Raw genomic sequence first — 24,551 nt, forward strand, 5'->3', positions numbered from 1 at the left:
GTCTGCCTATCTCTAGCCCCCTCAGGTCTATCTGCCCCGCTGCTCATATGACTAGCAGCTATCCCCTTCCCATCTTCCCACCTTTGCCTCCCTGTCTAAGAGAGTTTCAGGATGACTTAGAGCTAGCATGACTTTTCAAGGCTCCTTCACATGTGTGAGAAGTTAGTGCTAGGGATTGGGGCAGCTCTCAGTAGCTAAGTCATCTGAGCATCTGAGGCTTAGGCAGCTGAATATTGAGGATTTTCTCAGAGCAAGGTCTGAACACCCTGCACACATTTGCAGCATAGAAGCCATAGAAAGTGTCCAGAGGTCCCCAGAAAAGAGCTTCTGTGGGGAGGTCACTGTACTCCCTGCTGAGGGCAGCAGGCTTCTTATCAGTACATTCCAAAAAATCACTTCCCATAGTAGGCAGATTTTCTTCCAGTTTCTTTTCCTGAGTAAAATACTCCTGCAACATTGACTTTTCTCTCCGCATAGCTCGTACTTCTTTATCCATTGCTCACTATGACTGGGGATCTCTGGCTTCCTGTTCTGGGGATAGGGACTGCCAGCATAGATTTATACTACATGCCTCCTAGAAAAAAGGGTAGCAAAATCTCATCCTCAGCCTCTAGATAGAAGAAAACCCATTGCTAACACCAACTTCTTCCTTTAGGAAATTGGGGAAGAGAGGGGGTTATCAGAGATAGAGTTACTGGAGAAATTTGGACACTGGACCTGAAGTGAGCTCAAGACCAGCCCAGAAGGACTCTAGGTGGCCCCAGTGGTAGGGTGCTTCCCTCAGGACCCTTTGAAAGATTCTCTGTAAGTGTGAGCATGTATGTGTCTGTGCAGGTACTGGGCTTGAACTCAGGGCCTAGGCACTGTTCTTTAGCTTTTCACTCAAGGCTGAAGTTCTAGCACTTGAGCCACAGCTTAACTTCCAGCTTTTTGGTGGTTAATGGAAGTAAGAATTTCACACACATTCATACCTGGGCTGGCATTAAACTAAGATTCTCAGATCACAGTCTCCTGAGTAGCTAAAATTACAGGTGTGAGCCACCAGCACCCAACTGAAAGACTTTTTAAAAAGGCATTTTTAGTCCACTTATTAATGGGGTGGTTGTTTCTTTGAGGATTTGATATTGGTGGGTTTAATTTTTTTAGCTCTAGGTATGTGTGTGTGTGTGTATATATATATATATATATATATATATATATGTATGTATGTATATACATGTATATGTATATACATGTATATACATGTATGTATATACATGTATATGTATAGATAGATAGATATAGATTCAGTTGTGGGGCCTGAACTCTGGGCCTGGGCGCTGTCCCTCAGCTTTTCAGCCCAAGGCTAGCGCTCTACCACCTGAACCATAGCACCACTTCCAGCTTTTTCTGCTTATGTGGTGCTGAGGAATCGAACCCAAGGCCTCATGATGTGAGGCAAGCACTCTACCACTGAGCCACCTTCCCAGTCCGTCTAGGTAAATTTTTGATATGAGGCCCTTGTCTGCTGGATAGCTAGTGAAGATCTTCTCCCAATCTGTGGGCTTTCTACTTATCTTCCTTGCTACCTCCTTTGCCATGCAGAAGCTCTGCAGCTTAATGCGATCCCATTTATTCACCCTTTCTTTGATTGGTTGTGTTTCTGGATCTTTATTTAGGAAGTTTCCACCTGAGCCAAAAAGCCCTAGTGTATCCCCTATCCCTTCCTGTAATATCTTCAGGGTCTCTGTTCTCACTTTGAGGTCTTTGAGCCATTTGGAGTTGATTCTGGTGAAGGGTGATATATAAGGATCTAACTTCAGTCTTATACATGTTTATAGCCAATTCTGACTGTTAGAAAGGCTGTCTTTTTTTCCATCTGATTATTTTGGCTCCCTTATCAAAGATTGCTGTAAGTCTGTGGGAACATGTCTGGTCTTCAATTCTATTCCATTGGTCGTCAGGCCTGTTCCTGTGTCAGAACCAAGCTGTTTTTTTGTGTGTGATTTTTTTTTTGTTTGTTTGTTTGTTTTTTGGGTCCGGTCTTGGGGCCTGAACTCTGGGCCTACGTGCTGTCCCTCAGCTCTTCAGCTCAAGGCTAGCGCTCTACCGCTTGAGCCACAATGCCACTTCTGGTTTTTTTTTCTTTTTTGCTTATGTGGTGCTGAAGAATCGAACCCAGGGCCTCTGGCATGCAAGGCATGCACTCTACCACTGAGCCACCTTCCCAGCCCCAGAACCAAGCTGTTTTTATAACTACAGCTTTATAATACAGTTTGAAGTTCGGTATTGCTATTCCTATAGCACTGTTCTTCTAGCTAAGGATTGTTTTTGCCATTTCTTCTATTATTCCATATGAGTTTTTGGATTGCTTCTTCTATTTCATTAAAGAATGTGGGGATATTGATGGATATTACATTAAATTTGTAGATAGCTTTGGGCAGTATTGCCATTTTCACCATGTTAATTCTCCCAATTCAGGAGCATGGGAGGTTTCTCCACTTCCTTAAATCTGCTTTACTTTTCTTTTTTAAAGTTTTCATCATAGAGGTCCTTCACCTCTTTGATTGAGTTTACTCCTAGGTAATAAGTGGGCTAACAAATTAAAAAGAGGCTGGGGATATGGCTTAGTGGTAGAGTGCTTGCCTAGCATGCATGAAGCCCTGGATTCGATTCCTCAATACAACATAAACAGAAAAAGCCAGAAGTGGCACTGTGGCTCAAGTGGTAGAGTGCTAGCCTAGCATGCATGAAGCCCTGGATTCGATTCCTCAATACAACATAAACAGAAAAAGCCAGAAGTGGCACTGTGGCTCAAGTGGTAGAGTGCTAGCCTGGAGCAAAAGAAGCTCAGAGACAGTGCCCAGGCCCATGCCTGAACTGGCAAAAAAAAAATTAAAAAGAGACTTCTTTGGAGAGAAAATAAGAATGTCCAATAGACACATGAAGAAATGTTCAACATCTCTGGCCATAAAAGAAATGCAAATCAAAAGCACATTGAGATTCCACCTCATCCCAGTTAGAATGGCCATTATCAAGAAAACAATAACAAATATGGGCAAGATGTGGTCAAAAGGGAAGCTACTACACTGTTGGTGCAAATATAAACTTACTCAACCACTCTGAAAAGCAGTATGAAGGTTCCTTAAAAGACTAAACACAGACCTTCCCTATGACCCAGCAATCCACTTCTGGGCATTTATCTAAATGATCACAAGCAAGCCCACACTAAAGCTACCAGCACAACATGTTTATTGCAGCATTATTTACCATAGCTAAGATATGGAACCAACACAGATGCCCCTCGACAGATGAATGGATCAACAAAATGTGGTATATATACACAATGGAATTCTATGCTTTCATCAGAGAGAATGGCATTGCCTAATTCATAAGGAAATGGAAAGACTTGGAAAAAGTCATCTGAAATGAAGGAAGCCAAACCTAAAGAAACATAGGCTCCATGGTTTCTCTCATTTGTAATGATTAGTGTATGTCTAGGATAGTCCTAGCAGAGGATCACAATACTTCAATAGCTGTGTACATATGACCGTATAAAATGATGTTAATCATTTTGATTAGCAAGAGGTCTTTTTTTGTTGTTGACCTTGTTGTTGTCAATGTACTCTATCAAGTTCTTTCTTTTTATATATTTTTTTCTTTTTCCCTTTGGTTTATCCCCAGTAGACACTGTTTTTGATTCTGGTGCCCTATGTCTTGTATATTTATCTGATTTGGGGGAGGAAGGGGGAATAACAAAATGCTGAGACAAGGACAAAGGGTGAACCAATGCAGCAGTGGTACTCACAAGACACTATGCTGGAAATGAACTTTACAGCTTGTGGGGGGAAGGGATAGTGGGACAAAAGTGAAGAAGTAGGTAATAATGCTCGACAAGAAATGTACTCATTACCTTACTCAAGTAACTGTAACCCCTCTGTACAGCATCTTTACAACAAAATTAAATTTTAAAAAGGCATTTTTATAATGGATACGGACTTTTCCCAAGCATAATTACAATAGATGTAGATATACATAAGACAAGCAGAGACTTTTTTATTGTGAAAATACTGTACAGAGGGGTTACAATTACATGGGCAAGATAATGAGTACATTTCTTATCAAGCATTGTAGCCTCCTCCTTTGTTTCCCCTTCCCATCCCATTCTTCCCCCGTCCCCCCCCCCCCGCCCCTCCACCCAACCCCCCCCCACACACCAAAGTTGTAAAGTTCGTTTTCGACATAATGACTTGTACATCTCATTGTTGCACCTGTATCCATATTTAAACAATTTGTTTTTTCCCTTCCCCTCCACAAATTATAACAACATCAAATACAGTGAAAGTATGGGTTATGCCGTGGGGGAGGGGCATACAAAGAAACAAAGAAATCATCTTATAAATATGTTAGAAACAATCGCATGAAAGAAAAAAACATTTGAATACATATCTTAGGGTTCATTTCCCTAACATCAACTTAACTGACCTTGTCTGCTTGACTCAGACATATACTAGATATTGCAAATAAGGGAAACCATGGGACCCATGTTTCTTTGGGCCTGGCTTACTTCACTTAATATAATTTTTTCCAAGTCTTTCCATTTCCTAATAAGTGGGGCAATGTCATTCTTTCTGATGGAGGCATAGAATTCCATTGTGTATATATACCACATTTTCTTGATCCATTCATCTACTGAGGGGCATCTGGGTTGGTTCCATATCTTAGCTATGGTAAATAAGGCTGCAATAAACATAGTTGTGCTGGTAGCTTTAGTGTGGTCTTGTTTGTGAACATTTGGGTAAATGCCCAAAAGTGGGATTGCTGAGTCATAGGGGAGCTCTATGTGGAGTCTTTTGAGGAACCTCCATACTACTTTCCAAAGTGGTTGAACAAGTTTACACTCCCACCGACAATGAAGTAAGGTTCCCTTCTGTCCACATCCCCTCCAGCATCTGTTGTTATTAGAGTTCTTGATTATAGCCATTCTTAACTGGGGTGAGGCGGTATCTCAATGTTATTTTGATTTGCATTTCTTTTATGGCTAGAGGTTGAGCATTTCTTCATGTGTCTATTGGCCATCCTTCTTTCCTCTTCAGAGAAGTTTCTCTTTAAGTCTTTAGCCCACTTATTTATTGGGCAGTTGTTTCTTTGAAGATTTGTTTTTTGGGGGATTTAATTTTTTGAGTTCCAGGTATATTTTAGATATGAGACCCTTGTCCGTTGTATGGCTTGTGAAGATCTTCTTCCAATCCTGGGCTTTCTATTGATCTTGCTAGCTATGTCCTTTGCCATGCAGAAGCTCTAAGCAGAGACTTTTAATATATTCATTTTTTTACTTTTTATTACTTAGTAGTTATACAAGGAGGTCCCAATTTGATAGGGCAGATTATGAGTACATAAGGCATCTTTTTTTTGGGGGGTGGAGGTTCCGGTCATGGGGCCTGAACTCTGGGCCTGGGCGCTGTCCCTCAGCTCTTCAGCTCAAGGCTAGCACTCTACCACTTGAGCCACAGTGCCACTTCCAGCTTTTTTCTTTTTGCTTATGTGGTGCTGAGGAATCGAACCCAGGGCCTCAGGCATGCAAGGCAAGCGCTCCACCACTGAGCCACCTTCCCAGCCCTACATAAGGCATCTTGATCATTGTTACCCTTCCATAGTTCTTCCCCATTTTTCCCCTTATCCCTACCCTCAAGATATGTAGTTCAATTTTGCATGATGTACATTGACTATAATGATTGGCCAGCATCAAGAATACAAACAAGAACAAATGCTATTAGCAATGTGGGGAAAGTTGGTCAGTATGAAAACTAGTGCATCCACTCTATAAGGCAGTTTGGAGGTTCCTCAAAAAAAACTAAACATGAAAACTATTAACAGCAAAGCCTTTAAGGGAGTGTGCAGGTCATGAGGTGTTGGCATCACCTGTAACCCTCTGGCAAATGGACTTGCCTTCCTTCCCCTTTTCCTTCTTCCCTCACTCTGTGTCTTCCTTTCTCCCTTTCCTTCTTTCTTCCTTTCTTGTTTGGCTTGCTTTTGAGACCTGGTCTTATTAGTTAACCTAGGATGGGTTCAAACTCACCATCCTTCCTTTGCCTCTCATGTGAGGCTACGGGGTGTGAAGCCCTGCCTGATTCCTTTTCTTTCCGATGTGGATGTTCTCAACACTGCATTTCCCAGCCATTCTTTGAAAATCATTTAAGTTTATCCAAACTTGTTTCCAGTGGTTTGTAGACTCCAGATGAAATGTATTTCCTCAACTTTTGCCTTATTGTCTAATTCAAAGGAAATTACTTAATTCCATATAATTGTAAGAGCTGTTAACACTAGCAGATACCCTAGGGTAAAAAGAACTTTTGTTAGTAGAGCTTACTTTTCATTAATTCATTTTAGTAGTTGCTAACCAAGAGCACTGCTGTGCTGCAGCTTAGTGCTCAGTCTGCAGACCCAGGCCACCGCTAATCACAGTACAGACCCTTCTCTAGTGTTTGGGATATAGCCTCATTTCTCTCCCTTGGACCTCCTTCTGATTCTGCCTATTATAAATTAGCTGATACTCTTTTCCAGTTTCATTATAAGACTTTATTGACTTTCTTTCTCTTCCCTTTGACCCACTTTGATATTTGCAAAGACAATATCTTTAAATAAGGCAGCCTTTTTAAAATCAAGACCTATTATTCTCATTTTTAAGAAGTTATTCCAGTCTGCATTGCATGAATGCACTTCAATAAACTAAGCTTGCTAGTGGTCATAATTCTGTTTTATCCTCTACAGATATTATCTCTTGATGTCTTTTCTAGTTAGGAATGAAATTTTTTACTTCAAGAATGAAAACAGGACTGGAGATATAACTCAGCAGTAGAGTGCTAGCCTAGCCTTTACACAGCAATGGATCCAATTACCAGAACCACAAAAAAGGGGAATGAAATTTCTATTTTTTTTTCTGGAAACTTACATCACATCTTTTGTTTTCTTCAAACATCTAATTCACCACATTTCATCAAAGATGAATCTGCAGTGATGTCTGTCATATTTCACCTCTAAGAGAATTCAACATCAGTTCTGGCCCTGAGGCTGCCATCTCCAAGGCAATAGCCTGTCTGGCCTCTGTCACACTGCAGTATGCGGTTCAGCTGAGATACAGGTTTGGCCTGGTCCAGGTCAGCCTATAGACCCACTTTAGTCCCATCTTTAGGAAGCCTTCCCTGGCCCTCAAGGGAAATCTCAGCTACACTTCTTTATGGGTCTTTTCCATTTATCAGTTTAATACTTATTTCATTTTTCACTCATTTTTTGTCAATTAGCTTTCCTAAGCAACTCTTCTTCCATGAAAGTAGAGACTGTACACTTTATCTTGGTTTGTAGTGATCCATACCAGAATAAGTATATTATAAATGTTTCAGTAGAAGCTGAGTTCCAGTAGTGCTTGTAATCCTAGTTACTCAGGAGGCTGAAATCTGGGAATTGTGATTCAAAACCAGCTCAGAAAGAATGTTTGTGAGACTCTTTCTCCAATTAACCACCAAAAGCCAGAAATGGAGCTATAGCTTGAAGTAGTAGAACACTAGCCTTGAGCATAAAAGCTCAGAGACAGCACCCAGCCCCTGAGTTCAAGCTTCAGGACTGGCAAAAATAAATAAATAAAATAAAAAATGTTTTAGAAGAAAAGAAAGCTATATTCCTTTTATTTTTTTTCTTTGTCAGTCATGGGGCTTGAACTCAGCCTGGGCACTGTCTCTCAGTTCTTCAGCTCAAGGCAATTGCTCTACCACTTGAGCCACAGTGCCACTTCCAGTTTTCTGGTGGTTAATTGGAGATGAGTCTCACGGACTTTCCTGCCCAGGTTGGCTTTGGAACGCAATCCTAGAGCTCAGCCTCCTGAGTAGCTATGCTTACAGGTGTGAGCCACCGGTGCCCAGCAAGAAAGTTATATATTCTTAATCATAACTAAAATGTCCCAGAAATCACCTAAGAATCTTTTCTTACCGGATACCCAGGGCTCATGCCTGTAATCCTAGCTTTTCAGGAGACTGAGATCTGAAGATCAAGCCAGTCCAGGCAGGAAAGTCTATGAGACTCTTACCTCCAATTAACTACTAAAGAAATGGGAAATGGAGGTGTGGCTCAAGTGGTAGAGCATTAGCCTTGAGCAAAAAAGCTCATGGACAGCACCTAGGACCCGCAAACACACACTAAAGTATTTTCTCTTGAAAGCAGTAGAACTATAATAGACAATTCCAGGTGCTGGATGTGGCTCAGTGATAGAGCACTTAACTGGCCCCAGATTGCCAGCACCTAGAAAGACATTGACATCAAGGTCAGTATAGCGTAGTATAATAAGCAAGCCTATGAATTAGGACCCTGTAAAGCAGAAGTCTTTGTGGGACACATTCTAAAAGGGTCTTTCTACGTCTTTAATACTCCTTAATATAGCAATACTACTTTCAGGAATGTGCAGTCCAGGAGACCCTCAGAACAGAAAAGGCATACAAAGATAGCTACAGCCTCACCACTAAAATAAACTAGAGACCTGATGTTCACCTTGGGGAACTATTGGGAATGCCTCTGACCCACATAACCTAAATGGGTGTTGTTAACATTGTTACTAGTCTGCATGGCAACTGTGCAACAGTGTAAAAAAGTAGAAGATATTTATGAAGGCTTTGATTAGTAATTGAAATACATATGTTTGGGGAGAACTAGGAAGCTCCCTCAGCAGTCATGTGGACCTGGAAAGACAAAAAGCAACCTCTAGCAAAACCAAAAATCTTTGATTAGATATTGTGGGCAACTTTTTAGTGGTACTGGGACTTGAACTCAGAGCCGCTTGCTTTGTAGGCAAAGATTCTACCATTTCCACTATTTTCCCCAAGCCTTTATTTTGCTTTAACTATTTTTGGTTACTTTTCAGATAAGATCTTTTTTTCTTTTTCTTTTTTCTTTTTTGTTTTTCCCTGGCAGTCATTGAACCATGATTCTCCTATCTCTACTTCTTGTGTAGCTAGCATCACAAGCCTGCTAACTTTTTGTCAGGGCTGACCTCAAATCACAATCCTCTGTCCTCTGACTTGGAATTATACATGTGAGCCACCATGCCTAGCCTCTAGGCAACTTTGAATACTCTTCTTTGTCATAATTTTGTGTACTATGCATGGAAATTAGAAAGAGCACAGAATCATTTATGTAAACTTATGAAAAAGAAAACTGAGATTTTTTTTTTCTTGGGTTATCTTGAGTGGTCATGGCGGAAACCACCACTGAGAGTCTTGTTTTCCTCTCTCTGCGCCTAGGGGCGGTGGTTGGCATCGATGAGAGCACTGCTTTCTCCTGGCCGGTGTGTGACCAGTGTGGCAATGGGAGGCTGGAACAGAGGCCAGAAGATGGGTAAGGCTAGCCTGAAACCCTGGGCCCTAAAAGGGAGCAGCAGTTCAGTCCCACAGCCTTGCAGCCTCTGGCAAGAGCTTTTCTGAAAGCTCCATAAGGGAACCTGCTCTGCCGAGCTACAAGAAAGAGGCTGTGTTGATCTGGGTTTACCTAAGAGGGAGTTATTCTGGCTTTTGTCTTCTGCTTCTTTATTATCAGTCAAGAGTAAAAAGAAAAAGGGCAAATGTGAACAAATGAGAATAACATGATCACAACATGATGTGTCCTGAGAGAGGAATTGACTCTCCTGGGGAACTGAGCACATGTCCCTCCCCTGCCCATTTTTCCACGTCCTAATGGGCCAAGGTCAGAACTGGATGCTGGTGACATTTGTCTACCTCTGGATTCACTTATCTGACCTCCCAAGTAGACTTTGTCACATGACAAAGGGAAGTGTTCACTACGTGGAAGCAAAGAGCAAATGACCTCTGGCTATCTCCTGAATTGGTGGCCTGTTTATAGATAAGTCATTGCTTGGTTGTATCAGAGAGCAAGGGTGAGGGTTAAAGCTATATGGGAGCAAAGGCTCTCTGGTAGTTAAAAGCAGACTGGTCCTGCCAGGTGGGTTTGAAGTCCTGGTCCCCTGGCCTCCTAGAGAATCTTGCCTTTACTTCCTGTGAGACATTACCTGCCACTCTTTGCTGAGCGTGAACAGTGCCTTCTGCCTGTCCTCCTGCTTTCTCAGTAGTCTCCAGCCTGCTACCCTCAGAACAACCCCAGGCCCCAGCTGCTTTTCACCAATCCCAGGAAACGGATTCTAACAACAAAGTCCCTCCCTTGGCAAACATTTGTGTTTAGAGAAGTATCTGTGTGCTCCTAGAACTCTTCTGATCTGGATCTCACTGGTTGCTTACTTTGCCCCATGTGTCCCCATACAACAGAGGTACCTTTTCCTGTGGAGATTGTTTGAAGATGGTCACATCCCCTGTTCTCAAGAGGCACCTACAGGTGTTTCTGGAATGCCCTTCAAGACCCCAGTGTAGTGTGAAGGTCAAGGTAAGAGCTGGTTCCTGGAGCATGTGCTCATTTCCCATATCTACTTGTAGACTAGGTGTGTGTCTAGATCTGGGGACACGGTTCACCTGGTGGTGGTGGTATGTGGGACTTGGGCTAGGCTAAGCTGTACCCCAAGGTCTCTCCATTAGGATCTCCCTTCAGGAAGTCTCTCTATACCTATAAGTCATGTTAGACTTGAAGTTATCAAAAAGAGACGTGCCATTTAGTGTAGCCCTTTGATGTGGGACAGGAATTGTCTTAGCATGAATTTTCTTGCTACATGGTGGGATGTAACGTGGCCCTGCTTCCCTGTTACTACAGCTGTTGCAGAGCAGTATTTCTTCACTGTTGAGGTTTGCCGCCTGCGAGGATGGGGTAAGTGAAGGGAGGCCCAGCCCCTCAACCATACATGCTCAGTTCCAACAAAACTACCCTGAAATACTGTGTCGGCTTATATATTCAAACGTGGATGCATTTGACCATTGTCAGTTGCTAACAAAATGCCCATATAGGCTGGCAAGATCTTTTCCCCTTTGGAAATGAGACTATTTCCAGATTGACCATTAAACAGGTCCCTCCCGCTTCAAGTATGGAGACTGCAGTTCCGTGCCATGGCTTCACAGTCAGAACAGAATTGCTTGTTTCTCGTCGCGGGCAGTTCCAGACTGTGGATACCTGAAAATGCTGCCCTCGCTCCTAAGAACTGGTTACTGCCTCAAGAGTTACTATGCTAGGACTTGGTACAAAGTGCTCCTATGAAGGAAGTAAAAACCATTAAATTGATCATTTATGGCCCAAGACAGTTTCTTGCATTGTAAAATTTGGTTCTCATAAATGGGATCTTTGGGGGCTGGAGATGTAGGTCAGTGGTAGAGCATTTAACCAACATGTATGAGGCCCTGGGTTCAACCCAGCCACTGCAAAAAAAAAAAAAAAAACCTAAATGAATATTTGCCTTGTCAAAGCCATTAAAAGCACCCTGGTATCTCATGGAATTGCCAAACTCAGAAAAGAGTACCACTAGAGTGGCACCATGGCACAGCTCCCAGGTAATGATCAATTCAGAGCTGACTTAGGTTGGCCAGATGTGGAGACTATGGAGACTGATGGTCTTAGAATGACTTTGGCATGCCAAACAGGGGACTTTTTCTAATGGTCCCCATGGCTAACTTCCAGCTCCAGTTCCAGCCAGAATGTGTAAGGAGTTGATACATCACTATACTCCCTCCTCACACTCCCACCCCTACCCCGCAGCCCCTGCCAGCCCTTGTCCCTCCCTGTATGCAAGAGGGCCACAGCCTCACACAGAACAGCATTATACCCTCTTTCATCTAAACCAGAGCTACCAAAATTTGGATTAAATTAAAATGTGGATAAACCCATGAAGAGAATCTTTGAGGATCACTGGTAGGAGCCATGGTTCTCAGCCCTGCTTTCACAGTGCCGCTGCCTGCAGGAATCCAAAAGGTCTCTATTCCCCACACCTGGGATAAAGCCTACCACTATCTTCAAAGCTCCAGGATGAACCTGGGCTCCAGCTTGCGCTCTTCATCTACCTTTCTTCCTCCCCTCCATCCTCCATCCCTACCCAAGCCCCAAAGTTAAGGAGATAAGGAATCAGGCACTTCAGGACTACCCAAGATTGACAAGCTAGAGCTTTCCAGCAGGGGGTGGAGGGAGTAGACAAGTGCCAAAAATGGTGTATCAAGATTTCCTGGGAATATATCCTTATAGAGAGTATTGAAGTAGGAGAAGCACTGGGACTCTTCTGCTTGACAAAATGAACCCAGACTCACTACCTAATCAAACTAAAGCTCATACTACATAGGTGTGTTGCATAGACCACCCTGATCCCTGTGGAACAAAAGCTGTGGCTGCCTCCTACCTCATGGACACTGCAGGCTGGCTACCCTTTGGGTTTCCTGGTGGTCCATGCTTGATTCCCTCTGCTTATCTCACTTAGGGATATAGAAATGAAGAGGCTTTGACATAAATCCCCCTTCCTTCCCTTGGTTTCCTGTGACTGAAACAACTTATTCCTTACACACTTCTTAACTAGAATGTTCCTACAGATAAAATTACTTGTAAAGACCTCAAGAAAGCATGTGTACATTCATGTGTGTGATGTGCATGTGTACATTCTGCCTCAAGATTGGCTATATGTGTGTGCATGTACATGCACCAGCATATGCATGTCTGTGTTGGGTAAGCGGGTACAGAGAGGTCCCAAACCCAGATATCACCTTTGTGGGTGCTCTAGATCTGGAGCCCACACCATGGGATGAGGGATCTTCTCAGATCTGTAGAGACACGTTTTAGCAAGCTCCATACCTTGCCCCAGCATTTTTTACTCATAGGGGCTAACCTTTGACCTAAAGGAAGCCTGATAGATGATAGCTATCAAAAGATCTGGTAGACACAGTTGAAAGCTGCCCTAACTGGACTGTATCAGTTTTCTGGGCAAGAATGACTTCACCAAAATCCAGAGAATTAAGGCTTTCCACAAGAACCATTTTCTGGAAGCAATGTACCCAGCTATCCAAACTTCCATTTTCCCAGCACAAATAGCAACCTCTGCCACCTGACCTCCTGGCCCTCCAGCCTTAAGGCCCTTTTTTGTTCTCCACTGGGCCATGTAGGCTCATAGTAAACCCAGATGAGTGAACAAATGAGCAGGCCAGGAAGTTGCTGCCTATGCTTATGAGCCTGTTAGGAAGGTTCTCATTTCCATTGTCAAGTTCCTTCCCCATCACTCATTAAATAACTCCCTTGACTTTACTCTTTCACCAAGGAGTCCAAAGCACTACAAAGCCTATTAAGCTAAGCTGAAAACTGAATATATCAGCCACTTGGCATCAGAGTGGTATTGATATCTCAGATATTACTACAGAATAAACCATCTCACAGTCTACTGGATTCAGCATTGACTGCACACAGCCCAGTAATTTGGAATTGGATCCATCAGGATGGCTCGTCTCTCCTCTACTGGCCTAGAGTCACATAGCCAGACTGCCTCATGCATGGTATGTGTCTGTGTGCTAGGAAGTCTTCCTAACCAAGCTTAGGTTGTCACTGCATAGCCTATCTACTGAGAAGCAACCTGGCTCATGAGAAACTAGTCCCTGAAGCCATCCTAAGAGTGGAGCAGTGGCAGCAAGTCTTCCTGCATTACCCAACTTTTCTGACCTCTCTAGCCACAGGTTCCTTGGCTATGATAGGCTAATGATGGAAGGCAGTAGCTCTGTGGATGCCAAGCAGGGACCCACTGCCTTGTTGCCTGTGTTTTCATCTGAAGATGAAACTTGTCTGAGATTAACCAGGTGAAGAAAAAGCTTAGTTTTGTTACAACGGAGATATGCTTAGCCCATTGTAATTTGGGTAGAAATGGGATCCTATTTTGAGGCAAAGTGCCAAGAAATACTTTGACTAGAAATGCTGCTAGATTGGGGAAGTATACCCAAAGGAAGTAGGAGAGCGCTGCGGGCGTGCTGTCTGTCCATCCCTGGCCTGTCCAGCTGGAGGATGAGTAGGTCTCAGCACGTCTTGTGCTGAGACCTTTCCTAGGCTGGCTTATCTTGCCATCTACTAAAAACATCAATAAAACCATATTTTAAATGTTCCTTATGTAAAACAGATTCTGTCACCAGAATAAAGGAGGTCATTGTTGTCCTTGTTTGCCATAATAAAAGGGGCTTTTATTGTTTCTCCCTAAAAAGTTTCACCACTTGAGGGAAGGTTAGGTCTGTGGCAAAGACCTTCTCCAGCCTTGACCTGTGGTGGTCTGTGTTGTTAGGAACAAAACATCCTAGCTACGTCTATTTGCTTTAACCAGCATGCCTCTATCACCACAGAGTTATGAAGTGAAGAACATCCTTGGGAAGGAGGTGGAGTTAAGTTGTTTTGTGCAGTCCGTAACCACCCACCCAACTCACTGCATCAGACTGGAGGAAGTTGAACTTCTGGGTTCAGGAGCCCCTACAGACAGAAGGTCACCTTTGGAGCTGTGAGCCCAGCAAACCCTGCCACCAGGATGGGGGTGGGATGGGCTTGGGTAGTTAATTTGTTAACTATTGACAGAGTGAATATACTTTATGGTCTTAAAATAAAACAGATTTTTCTGGAAAACATTCTGTGAAATTGTTGTGTAAACTATAAGTCAAAACTTCCTTTATCTTTTTTTAAAAATACCTTGGAAACACATTTCTAAAGCTTAAATAAGCCTAAGGTTTCCGTATCAGAAAGAACTATTTTGTTCAGTTGTGTTTTTTTAACCATGATTCAGCATTCCTTTCCTTGAAGCATTTGTTCTAACATCCTCTAAAACACCCTGCAAAGCTTAAACCTCGTCTTTCACCAATGTTCTGCTAGAATAAGTGTCCAAACCAAACACTTTGCAGTTCAGTATTTTTGGGAAATGTTCTAGGGGAACTATGTCGGAGGTGAGTAACTTACCCATAAGTGAACCGATGTGGTGATGGCTGTGCTATAAATATACAGCCACTCAGGTCACCAGCCTGTCCAGTCATGCTGCACCAAACCAACATCACCCATCGTTAGAGCAGTCCCCAATGGCTACATCTATTGGCAGATATCCAAACATTGAATTACATGTAAAGCCATGAATTGACTATACTTGGACACTGAAGATTTTTTTTTTCTTATAGCAAGGCACTTACAAACCATGCATAATTAATTACATAATGTACACCTGACTGCCAACACCAAGAAAGGGTGCCTAACACCCAGTCTTCTTAGGGGAAGGGCAGGTGGCTATCTTTATTTGGGCTTAGAACTACGGGCAACGTAGCCAGTTAGGTCGCTTTGGGACTCTTTTTCATCTCCTAAGTAGATTTTGTCCTGCGCACTTTGAAAATCTGCTCTGCCTATAAAACCAAGGACAGTGAAAGCCTAGTCCCAGGCAGCCCAAGGTGAATCCCACAGGCTTCAGTGAATCACGTGACCGTCTTCCCCTCCTCCCCCCCTCTCCCCCAAGCAGCCATCTAAAGTTAGGGAAGTCTGGGGCTGTTCTGGGCCGGCCTCGCACCCACGTCTGCTTCCTTGCGCGGCCGCTGCGCCAGGCGCCTGCCCGTCCCGGGGCTCGGGAAGCCCCACAGCACACACGCCGGTGAAGCGCCGGTTCCCCAGGCTCCCGGCCTCCCGCGTGGACAGCGCACCTGGGCCCCAGGTGCGGGAGTCACCGCAAACAGAAGAAGCCGGCGCGATTTAAAATGCTGCTTTATTCTTACAAATACTGTAAAAATCGATATAAAAAAGCATGGTCAGTCCTTTCCTCTTATCTACAATACAAAGGGCGGGTCGGGAAAAGTCTCTTTTTCTTTGACAGATGTACCTTAGCTGCATCGACAGGAGTAAGATGTAGAAAAAGCTACCATTATAAAAATAATTTAAGGGAAACGAACATGTCGAGCTTCCGCGGCAGTTCCCGGGCGGCAAGTCCAGGCCCCGGCTTCCCTGCGCTCACAGGTCCCAAAGAGGCTGCAGCCGCGCCGGGGCGCCCTCGGCCCCGGGCGCCCTCGGCCCTGGGCGGGCGGGCGCGCGCGCGGGGCTCCGGCCGTCGAGTCTGAGGTATCGGTCGTTGGTGAGTCTCTGCCGGCGGGCCGCGCGTTACCGGCAGTCGGCGGCGCCGGGGGGCGGCAGGAAGGGCGAGCTGGGCAGCTGCTTGAAGAACTGCCGGAGCCCGGCGAGGTCCCGCGTGAGCTGCTCCACGCGCTGGTGCAGCTTCTCATTCTCGGCCGACAGCTCCACCAGCTTCTGCTGCATCTCCTGGTTGCGCCGCTTGGCCTTGTCGCGGCTCTTGCGCACGGCGATGTTGTTGCGCTCCCGCCGCTGTCGGTACTCGGGGCTGCCGCGGTCCGGGCCCCTCTTGCCCGCTCCTTTTTCCCGGGCGGCGCCGGGCGCGGGGCTCGGTCCCGGGCTACCCCGCGGCGGCTCGGGCGACGTGGGCGGCGTGGGCTGCGCGGCGGCGGCGGCCAAGCTCACCACGGTCTGCGCGCACGCGGCTACCTGCGCGGGCAGCAGCGAGCCCCGCGCGTCGCTGTCGCCCCAGTCGGGCTCCCGCTTGAGCGGACGCGGGACGGCGGGGCCGGCGCTCAGGGGCCGCGCGGGGCCGCCGGGCAGCAGCTCCAGGGCGCCCGCGACGCCCGCGACGCCCGCCTTGTGGTTGCTGTTGAAGAGGTCAGCGAAGAGCTCGTCGTGGCACAGCTCCAGGGTAGGCACGGCGGCCATGGAGTCGATGTAAGCGCTGAAGTCGATGGCACTCTCGTCGTCGTACATGGCGGGGGCGGAGGCTCCCGGCTCCCCCGGGGCCCCTGGCTCGGGCCCGCGGCCCGGCTTGCCCGCCCGGCCCGGCTCGTAGAAAGGCCCGCACTCGGCAGGCCAGGGCGCGCCACGCGCCGGGCCGTCCAGGCTGAAGAGCGCGGCGCTCATGGCGGCGTCGGACAGGCTGTGCGTCCGACCGCGGCTGTCACCCCGCGGGGCTGGGCCCCGCCGCCGCCTTTTCTAGCCCCAGCTGACGCACACGCCCCGCCCCGCTCCCGCACTGCGGGGGCGCCCGGGGCCGCGGGGCGGGGGGCCCGCGGAGCCCCCGGCGCCTCCCCGCTCCGTCTCCCGGGGCGCCCCCTCCCTGCGGGCTACTCCGAGGACCCCCCTCTCCGCGGCGGCGGGACCCCCGCGCGGCCCCGGAGGGACGGCGGCGAGCCGCGGCCCCCGCCCCGCCCGGCCGCTGCTGGGAATGACCCTCCCTCTGCCGGCACGCGGCGGCGGGGCCTTCCCTCCTTCCTGTTTGTGGGGTTTGGAGCCTCCCGGCCCCCCCCCCCCGCCCCCCGCCAGCCCCTCCCCGCTCCTCCCTGCCCCGGGCGAACTCTAAACCGGGACTCGACCCCAGAGCGCCGCTCGGCCTGCTGCCGCCGTCACGGAAACGACCGGGGAGGGGAGCCCGGCGCGGCCGCCGGCCCGCCTGCCCCGGCGACGCCGGCCAGAGCGCCTCCGCCGCCGAGCCGGGCCGAGGAAGCGACCCGGGGTGTAGGCGCGGGCGGGGGTCGCCTCACGCCGGTCCTGGCCGCGGGGACCCGGGCACACCGTCCAGCTGGCGGCAGGAACTGCCTGGCGCCCGCCCCTCCCGCCCGCGCCCGCGCCCGCGCCCGCGCAGCCCAGGACGGTTCTGGGAGTTGGGAGCTCGACGAGCCTCTCCTTCTCGGGGTCCTGGGCCAAAAGTCAGCAACAGGCTTGACCAGGCTCTCCTGGCTACCGTTGGAACCGAAGGGGGGTGCGTCACGCCTTCGCCCCCCATTAATGCGGTGCACCCTAGGGCACGGAGGCCTGGCGCGGCGCCCCGACCTCCTCCGCACACCCCGCGCCCCGCGCCGCGGCCCCCCCAGGTCTGCGGAAGGAGGGCCGCCCGGGGGCCGTAGGTCGGCGTGGACTCTCTCGCTAGCTCCGCTTCCAGCCCTCTGGGATTCCGAGTGGTTGAGGCCTTTGGGGAGGAAAGACACGACCACACGCCCGTGACTACCATGGAGTATGAAGCTGCTAGCGCTGCGCACTGTAAAATAACACTAAAAGATGAAGAACACGCTTTAGTTTGGCTGCTTGGAGGGCAGGCATTCAAGAATCGGCTTTGTTCTTAAGGTTTCCCGCAAGTTGGGGGGTGCACATTTCTGATTACTCGTATTTAATCTGTTGCAGTTCAAACCTGCGCTCCATCTAGTGTCTGCTTAGATTTCACACTCACGGACGGTGTATCCAAACACAAGTGACTCCACACTGCAGCGCGGTTTCTGCAGCCAGTTCCAGAGGTGCAATGACAACGGCGGGGCATTTAGTGGGGTTTGCTTGTTTTTAAGGACACACGTTGCTTTAGGACTGAAGAGGGTACATGATTAATTATATTTAATTATATACTTAATTACCTACTAAGGTTACAGCCCAGACAAGCAGTGTGGACTCATGCACATCCATAGAAAGAGCCTAAAACAAAGATGTTGGTTCTAATTTCTTTAGGAAGCCACAGAAACACTACGAAAAGCCCTCTCTAATCAGTTCAGGAACACAAAATACTACCTAAAATAATCACATCTTCATAAAGGCAATTCAGAGACTATTTTTTTTTTACTAACTCTGATCTCAGAGTCCATATATGTTAATATATTTATTAAAACTAAGTTGAAGCTGGGCGCCTGTGGGTCCTGCACATAATCCTAGCTACTCAGGCGAGACCTGAGGATCGCGGGGCAGAAAAGTCCCCAGAGGCTCTTATCGCCAACAAACCCCTCAAAAACCAGAAGTAGCAATGCACTACCCTTGAGCAAAAAAAAACTCTGGGGGCAGCTCCCAGGCCCTGAGTTCAAGCCCCACAACGAAGTGTGGGGGGGGGGGGGTGACTAAATTGAAGCAGAAGCTGAATGCTGATAATTCACACACCTCTAATCCTATCAACTCAGGAAGCTGAGATCAGAGGATCAAAGTTCAGAGCCAGCTAGGAGAAAAAAAGTCCAAAAGATTCCATCCCCAGTTAACCAACAAAAAGCTGGGCTAGAGGCTTTGATTCAAGTGGTAGAACACAAGCAAAGAAAACAGAGCAAAAGCATGAGGTCTTGAGGTCCAGCCCCAATAATAGCTAAAAAAAAAAAAGAAAGAAAGAGAAAAAGAAAAGAAAGAAATGATTGTGAATTTACCAGACAGTGATGCATTCTGATATCTGAGGAGGCTGGGAAGCCCCTGACCAGTTAAGAGTGGCACTTAGAAGCTATGGGAGACCTACATTTGTTTTTCTTTATAAATTAAATGTATTTACTGTAATATAAAAATATTTAAATTTAATTTAAATAATATAAAAACATTTAAATTGTACCTGTTAGTGACAGTGTGCCAATTCAGTACATGTATACATCGGATAATGCTTAAATTATGTTAAATGTCTACCTTCAAATATCGATCATATATTTCTGGTAAAGACTGTGGAAATCTTTTCTTCTGGCACAATCCTGTAACCCTACTGTTCTGTTCCACACCAGAAGTGCTTGCTGAGCATTTTTCCATATATTTCTTGGCCATTTGTAAAAATTATTTTTAGCAATGTCTACACAGACTTGCCCATTTTAATCAGATTATTTAGGTATTTACTATTGCGATGAATTCATTTCTTAATATATATTTTTTATTGTAAAGAAACTGCACAGAGGGATTACAGTTACTTGAACAAGGTAATGAGTACATTTCCTATCGAGCATTGTTACACACTCCTTTGTTTTTCCCCTACCATCCCTTTCCTCCTCACCTCCCAAACTCCTAAGGCTACCACACAGCTATATTTATCGCAGCATTACTCACCATAGCTAAAATATGGAACCAACCTAGATGCACCTCAGTAGATGAATGGATCCAGAAAATGTGGTATATAAATACACACACACACACACTCACACACACAATGGAATTCTATGCCTCCATCAGAAAGAAATGGAAAGACTTGGAAAAAATTATATTAAGTGAAGTAAGCCAGGCCCAAAGACTCAAACTCCCATGGTTTCCCTCATCTGCAATAACTAGTATATATCTAGGACAAGCAGAAGAGGTCAAAAGTTATGTACATGTGACCATATAACCTGATGCTAAACGAAATGAACTCCAAAATAGGGACACAAGAGGTTTTATCTTTGTTGCTATTCTTTTTAATGTACTTATAATGTATCATGTGATTATGTTTTTTTTTTTTGTTTCTTTGTATGTTCTTCCCCCATGGTACAACCCCTGTTGTCACTGTATTTGATTCCCGTGTCCTGCATCTTGTATATACATTTTTCTAATTTGGGGCAGGGAAGGGAAATCACAAAATGCTGAAATAAGGATACAGGATGACCCATTGTAACAATGAGATGTACAAGACACTATGTTGGGCTGAATTCTTTATTCCAGCTATTGGCCCTTTGTCAGAGAAAGTTTATAACACCTTCTCCCACTTTATAGGTTATCTGTGAATGGCCATATGAAGCGTGCATTTTAGAATAATCGATTCTAGATTTGAGGATCTTCTTCCCCTTTTCCAGAAAGGGGGAAAGAGGGAGCATAGAACAAAACAGAGTATTTACTGTGACCGTTACAGGCAATTTAAGATTCCTTAGAAATAACAAAATAACTTAAAAGTTTAGTTTGGGGAAATCCTTTTACAACTGTCTCCCTGCCCGGGTCTCAAGGTCTCCTAACTCCAGGATAATGAAGGTTCTTGGCATTTCTCATTGTGAGGGAACCTCAGGTGCTTCTTGAGCCTTCTGACTGCAGTGTTCCAGCACACTTGTCAGGAAGTGTTCTAGTGGAATCTTTTGTTCTCCTGATCTGCTGGAACATTCCTGTGTGGAGCACGGTTGAGCAGTTCCAACAAAGTCCACTCCATGTGGACTTTATGCACACCTGATGTTTGGAAGGTCAGGAGGTCGAAACTGCTGTGTGTTGTCATGCCATCAAGCACTGTCAGGTTGGAAAGTCAATGTGGTTTCCTAAAAGTGACCAGCTTTCTCCCTGCAGTCCTAACTTGTACACTTCATATCATGCAAGAGCAGGTGTGCTCCAAATTACATGCTACAAATGTGAAAACATAAATATGAAATGAAGTTTCAAGAGATAGGAAGCTCTTTTTGACTAGTATTGTTTTCAGGTCAGATGGATTTTATTGTTTATCTTCTGCCCTGGGGCTAATACTTAATAAGTATACCAATATCCCTGCATTGTGTGTTCCAATAATGAGGATAAAACAGATGAGAGAAAGATGCAGACAGAGAGAGCGACACACACACACACACACACACACACACACACACAGAAAGGGGTTGGGGGGAAGACTGCAAGTTCTGGGCTAGCTGTGGGGTACATAGTGAGCCCCTGTCTCAAAACAACAAAACAATCTACTATGATGAGTAATACTTCTGCATATACTTCAGCCTCTTGGATTTAAGAGACTACATATAAAATTACCAAATAAACACAGCTGAACTGCTATTTGACCCTAGGTCAGGTGTCTCACCTGCCATTTACTAATTTCTATCTTGCTTCTCAGCTATGCATAAGAATAAGATATATTACAACTGATTCCTGAATAAGATTCTTTTCTATGAGTTTAAGCACAAGTTTTGAGAAATATGCAAGAATCAACATTATGTTTATCCAAGAACTACAGGGTTCTCCACTCCTCAAAAATAATTAGTAAACACAGTCAGAACCACCTTTAGTAGAACTCTAGAACTGGCCACAAACTAGCATCTACCAGGGGAAAGTATAATGAAGAAAGATGCTGCTGTAGCGGAAAGAGTGCTGTGACATTTTAAGTTGCTTACTTGCTCTTCCCTCTTCCACAGATCTCTAGCAGACATGAAGATAGCAAGATGATATGCTGGTGCAAGTCACTAGTGCCAGAGGGAGGAACCCAGACCCCCCAAGACCACAGCAAGGAATGGCATAGGCATATCTACTTTTGTTGGAAGCAGGTAAGAGCAAAAACATTGGCTAAGGCCATGTGACAATAGACTCTCTTCTCTTCTTTCTCTCTCTCTATATATAGAGAGAGTATTATATACACATACAATATTATATATATATGGGAAGGAAGAGCTTGGGAAAGTAGATAACAGAAATAAGGGCTTTTACCTACAGTAGCAAAGCACTTGTCTAGCAAGCATAAGGTCCTGAACCTACGAGCTTGAACCTAAGCTCTAGAACCACATAATTTTTTTATCATTAAAGATGTTTATTGTTATTATAAAGGTGATGTATAGAGTGGTTACTGTTTCATGTCAGGTAATAAATAATAAATTTGAAAACAAGAATTTCTTCAGGATTTTTTAAGTATGATGATCCTTTCCAACTTTACCTCTCCATGCGATGGTTGTAAAGATTTTCTTTGCTCATGATTGTAACTCTGTATAGTATTTTCACAATAAAAAACTTATTAAAAATAATAATCAATTTGAAAGAAAAAGTTCCTTCATGTAGCGGAGAATCATGAAGACCATGTGTTTGCCTGCGGCATTCTGCATGCTCACAGAAGGCTTGAGAAAAACCAGGCACGCATGGCCCACAGCTGTAATCCCAGCAAGTCAGGAGACCGAGAGCTGAGGATGGTAATGTCGCTTGAATCCATACCAGACAAGAAATCCACTAGACACGAATCCTGTAAGTAAGCCAGAAGTAGAGTGATGGCTCAAAGTGGCAGAGTACCACCTTTGAGCAAAAAAATCTCAGGGACAATGCATAGTCCTTGAGTTCAAGCCCCAGGACTGGCACTAAAAAAAAGTCTTGAGAAGCCGGGCGCTGGTGGCTCATACCTGAATCCTAGCTACTCAGGAAGCTGAGATCTGAGGATCGTGGTTCAAAGCCACCTGGGCAGGAAAGTCCAGGAGACTCTTATCTCCAACTAACCACCAGAAAACCAGAAGTGGCGCTGTGGCTCAAGTGGTAGAGTGCTCACCTTGAGCTGAAGAACTCAGGGACAGCGCCCAGGCCCAGAGTTCAAGCCCCACGATCAACCAAACAAAAAAAGAAAAAAAAAAAGGCTTGAGAAGACCCTGACTTGCAGTGTGGCTGACTGCAGAGTCTACATTCAGGATGACAAAGCTAAGGTGGCGTCATAAACAGCAGCCATGCAGTCAAGGACTATGCCAATGCAGAGCTCATCCCAAGACTGGAAATTGTGTACTGGTCTTTTAATATTATCATCTTGTTTTACTGTTGCTTTTTGATACAGTGTCTCACTATGTCCCTGAGGATGCTCACCTGGGGAGCATAGTGATATACATAGAAAAGTGAGAGTGTCACCTCATTATAGAGGAGGTGACAGACTTGTGGGGTTTTTTTTCTTTCATTTTTCTTCTAGGAGTGTGGAAGGTCTTTTGGCATTTAAGGTGATTTTTGAAACACCATGCGGCCCACTAAACTCATGGATCACAGTCTTTACTAGTCACATCCAACAAAGGAAACAAATTTTACAAAGGTAGTTTTTTGTTTTGTTTTTTTGTCAGTTGTGGGGCTTGAACTCTGGGCCTGGGCACTTTCCCTGAGTTCTTCAGCTCAAGGTGAGTGCTCTACCACTTGAACCACAGCGCCACTTCCAGTTTTCTGGTGGTTAATTGGAGATAAGAGTCTCATGGACTTTCCTGTCCAGGCTGGCTTTGAACCATGATCTTCAGATCTCAGCCTCCTGAGTAGCTAGGATTACAGGCGTGAGCCACCAGCGCCCAGCTTCGAAGGTAATTTTGAAGCCACTAAAAGCCTGGCCAGTGGTTCATGCCAGTCATCATAGCTACTCCAGGAACCTAAGATCTGAGGATCTCAGTTCTAAGCTGGCCCAGGCAGGAAAGTTTGTGAGATCCTTATCTCTAACTAATCACCAAAATGTCAGAAATGTAGGTGTGGCTCAAGTTGTAGTCTTGAGTGTAAAAGCTAAGGGACAGTGCCCAGGCCCTGAGTTCAAACCCCAGTACCAGCAAAAAAACAAAAAAATCATCACTAAAGTAAAAACACCCCACAACAACAGCAACACACACCCTGGGAGCAGGGAGCAGGGTGGTTGGATCTGCAGAGTTGTCATGTCCTAATACTAAAAATGTCTAGTTTTGACAAAAATTTACAAGGCATGCAAGAAAACCATAAAAATATGACTCATTCACAGGGCCAGACAGTGAATAAATGAATAGAAACCATCCTCAGGAATCCCAGACACTGGACTCTAGGCCATGGCTAGACCACCTGTCTTAAAGAAGAAAAGTGCCCTGACCCTAAGGCAGGACCAGGGAGATGCACACATCCATATGAATTTTAGAGCCAGAATGAGAGCGAAGGACAGCAAGAAAGACACACAGAGAGAGAATCTGAAGAAATAATGCCCCCAAATCTCCAAGCTTTTCATAGAAGAAAGCACATCTACACATCCAATAAGTTCAAAGTAATTCAAGCCACTCAACTCCACACCAAGAAACACTGTATTCAAATGGTCAAAAGCCAAACACTAAGGACCATCTTGATTGCTGCGACTCAGTGAGTAGTCATGGGAAGGAGATCTTCAGTAAAAATTAGTGTTTCTCCTCTGCAAGTCCTAAGGCCTTAAGAGTAAGAAAACCAAACATTAACCAGGAATTCCATGTACAGCATAG

General features: G+C 45.5%; 2 protein-coding genes across 3 annotated transcripts in view; one reads left to right on the top strand and one right to left on the bottom strand.

Moving 5' to 3' along the window:
• Positions 1–14,520, top strand: part of Spidr (scaffold protein involved in DNA repair) — a 312,386-nt gene extending 297,866 nt beyond the window's left edge. For both annotated transcript variants that reach the window (XM_042686014.1, XM_042686013.1), the window contains exons 17-20: positions 9,267–9,360; positions 10,281–10,395; positions 10,717–10,770; positions 14,247–14,520. In XM_042686014.1, the coding sequence (XP_042541948.1) occupies positions 9,267–9,360; positions 10,281–10,395; positions 10,717–10,770; positions 14,247–14,402 (419 nt within the window). In that variant the 3' untranslated portion in view covers positions 14,403–14,520. The remainder of the gene's footprint in view (positions 1–9,266; positions 9,361–10,280; positions 10,396–10,716; positions 10,771–14,246) is intronic.
• Positions 14,521–15,941: 1,421 nt separating this feature from the next.
• Cebpd (CCAAT enhancer binding protein delta) lies at positions 15,942–16,915 on the bottom strand. The gene has a single exon (XM_042686015.1). The coding sequence runs from the start codon at positions 16,840–16,842 to the stop codon at positions 16,021–16,023; it is 822 nt and encodes a 273-aa protein (XP_042541949.1). The 5' UTR covers positions 16,843–16,915; the 3' UTR covers positions 15,942–16,020.
• Between the last annotated feature and the right edge of the window lie 7,636 nt (positions 16,916–24,551).

This window comes from Dipodomys spectabilis, unplaced genomic scaffold (assembly GCF_019054845.1).
Source record: "Dipodomys spectabilis isolate Male_0828 unplaced genomic scaffold, ASM1905484v1 ptg000096l, whole genome shotgun sequence".
Taxonomy (NCBI): Eukaryota; Metazoa; Chordata; class Mammalia; order Rodentia; family Heteromyidae; genus Dipodomys; species Dipodomys spectabilis.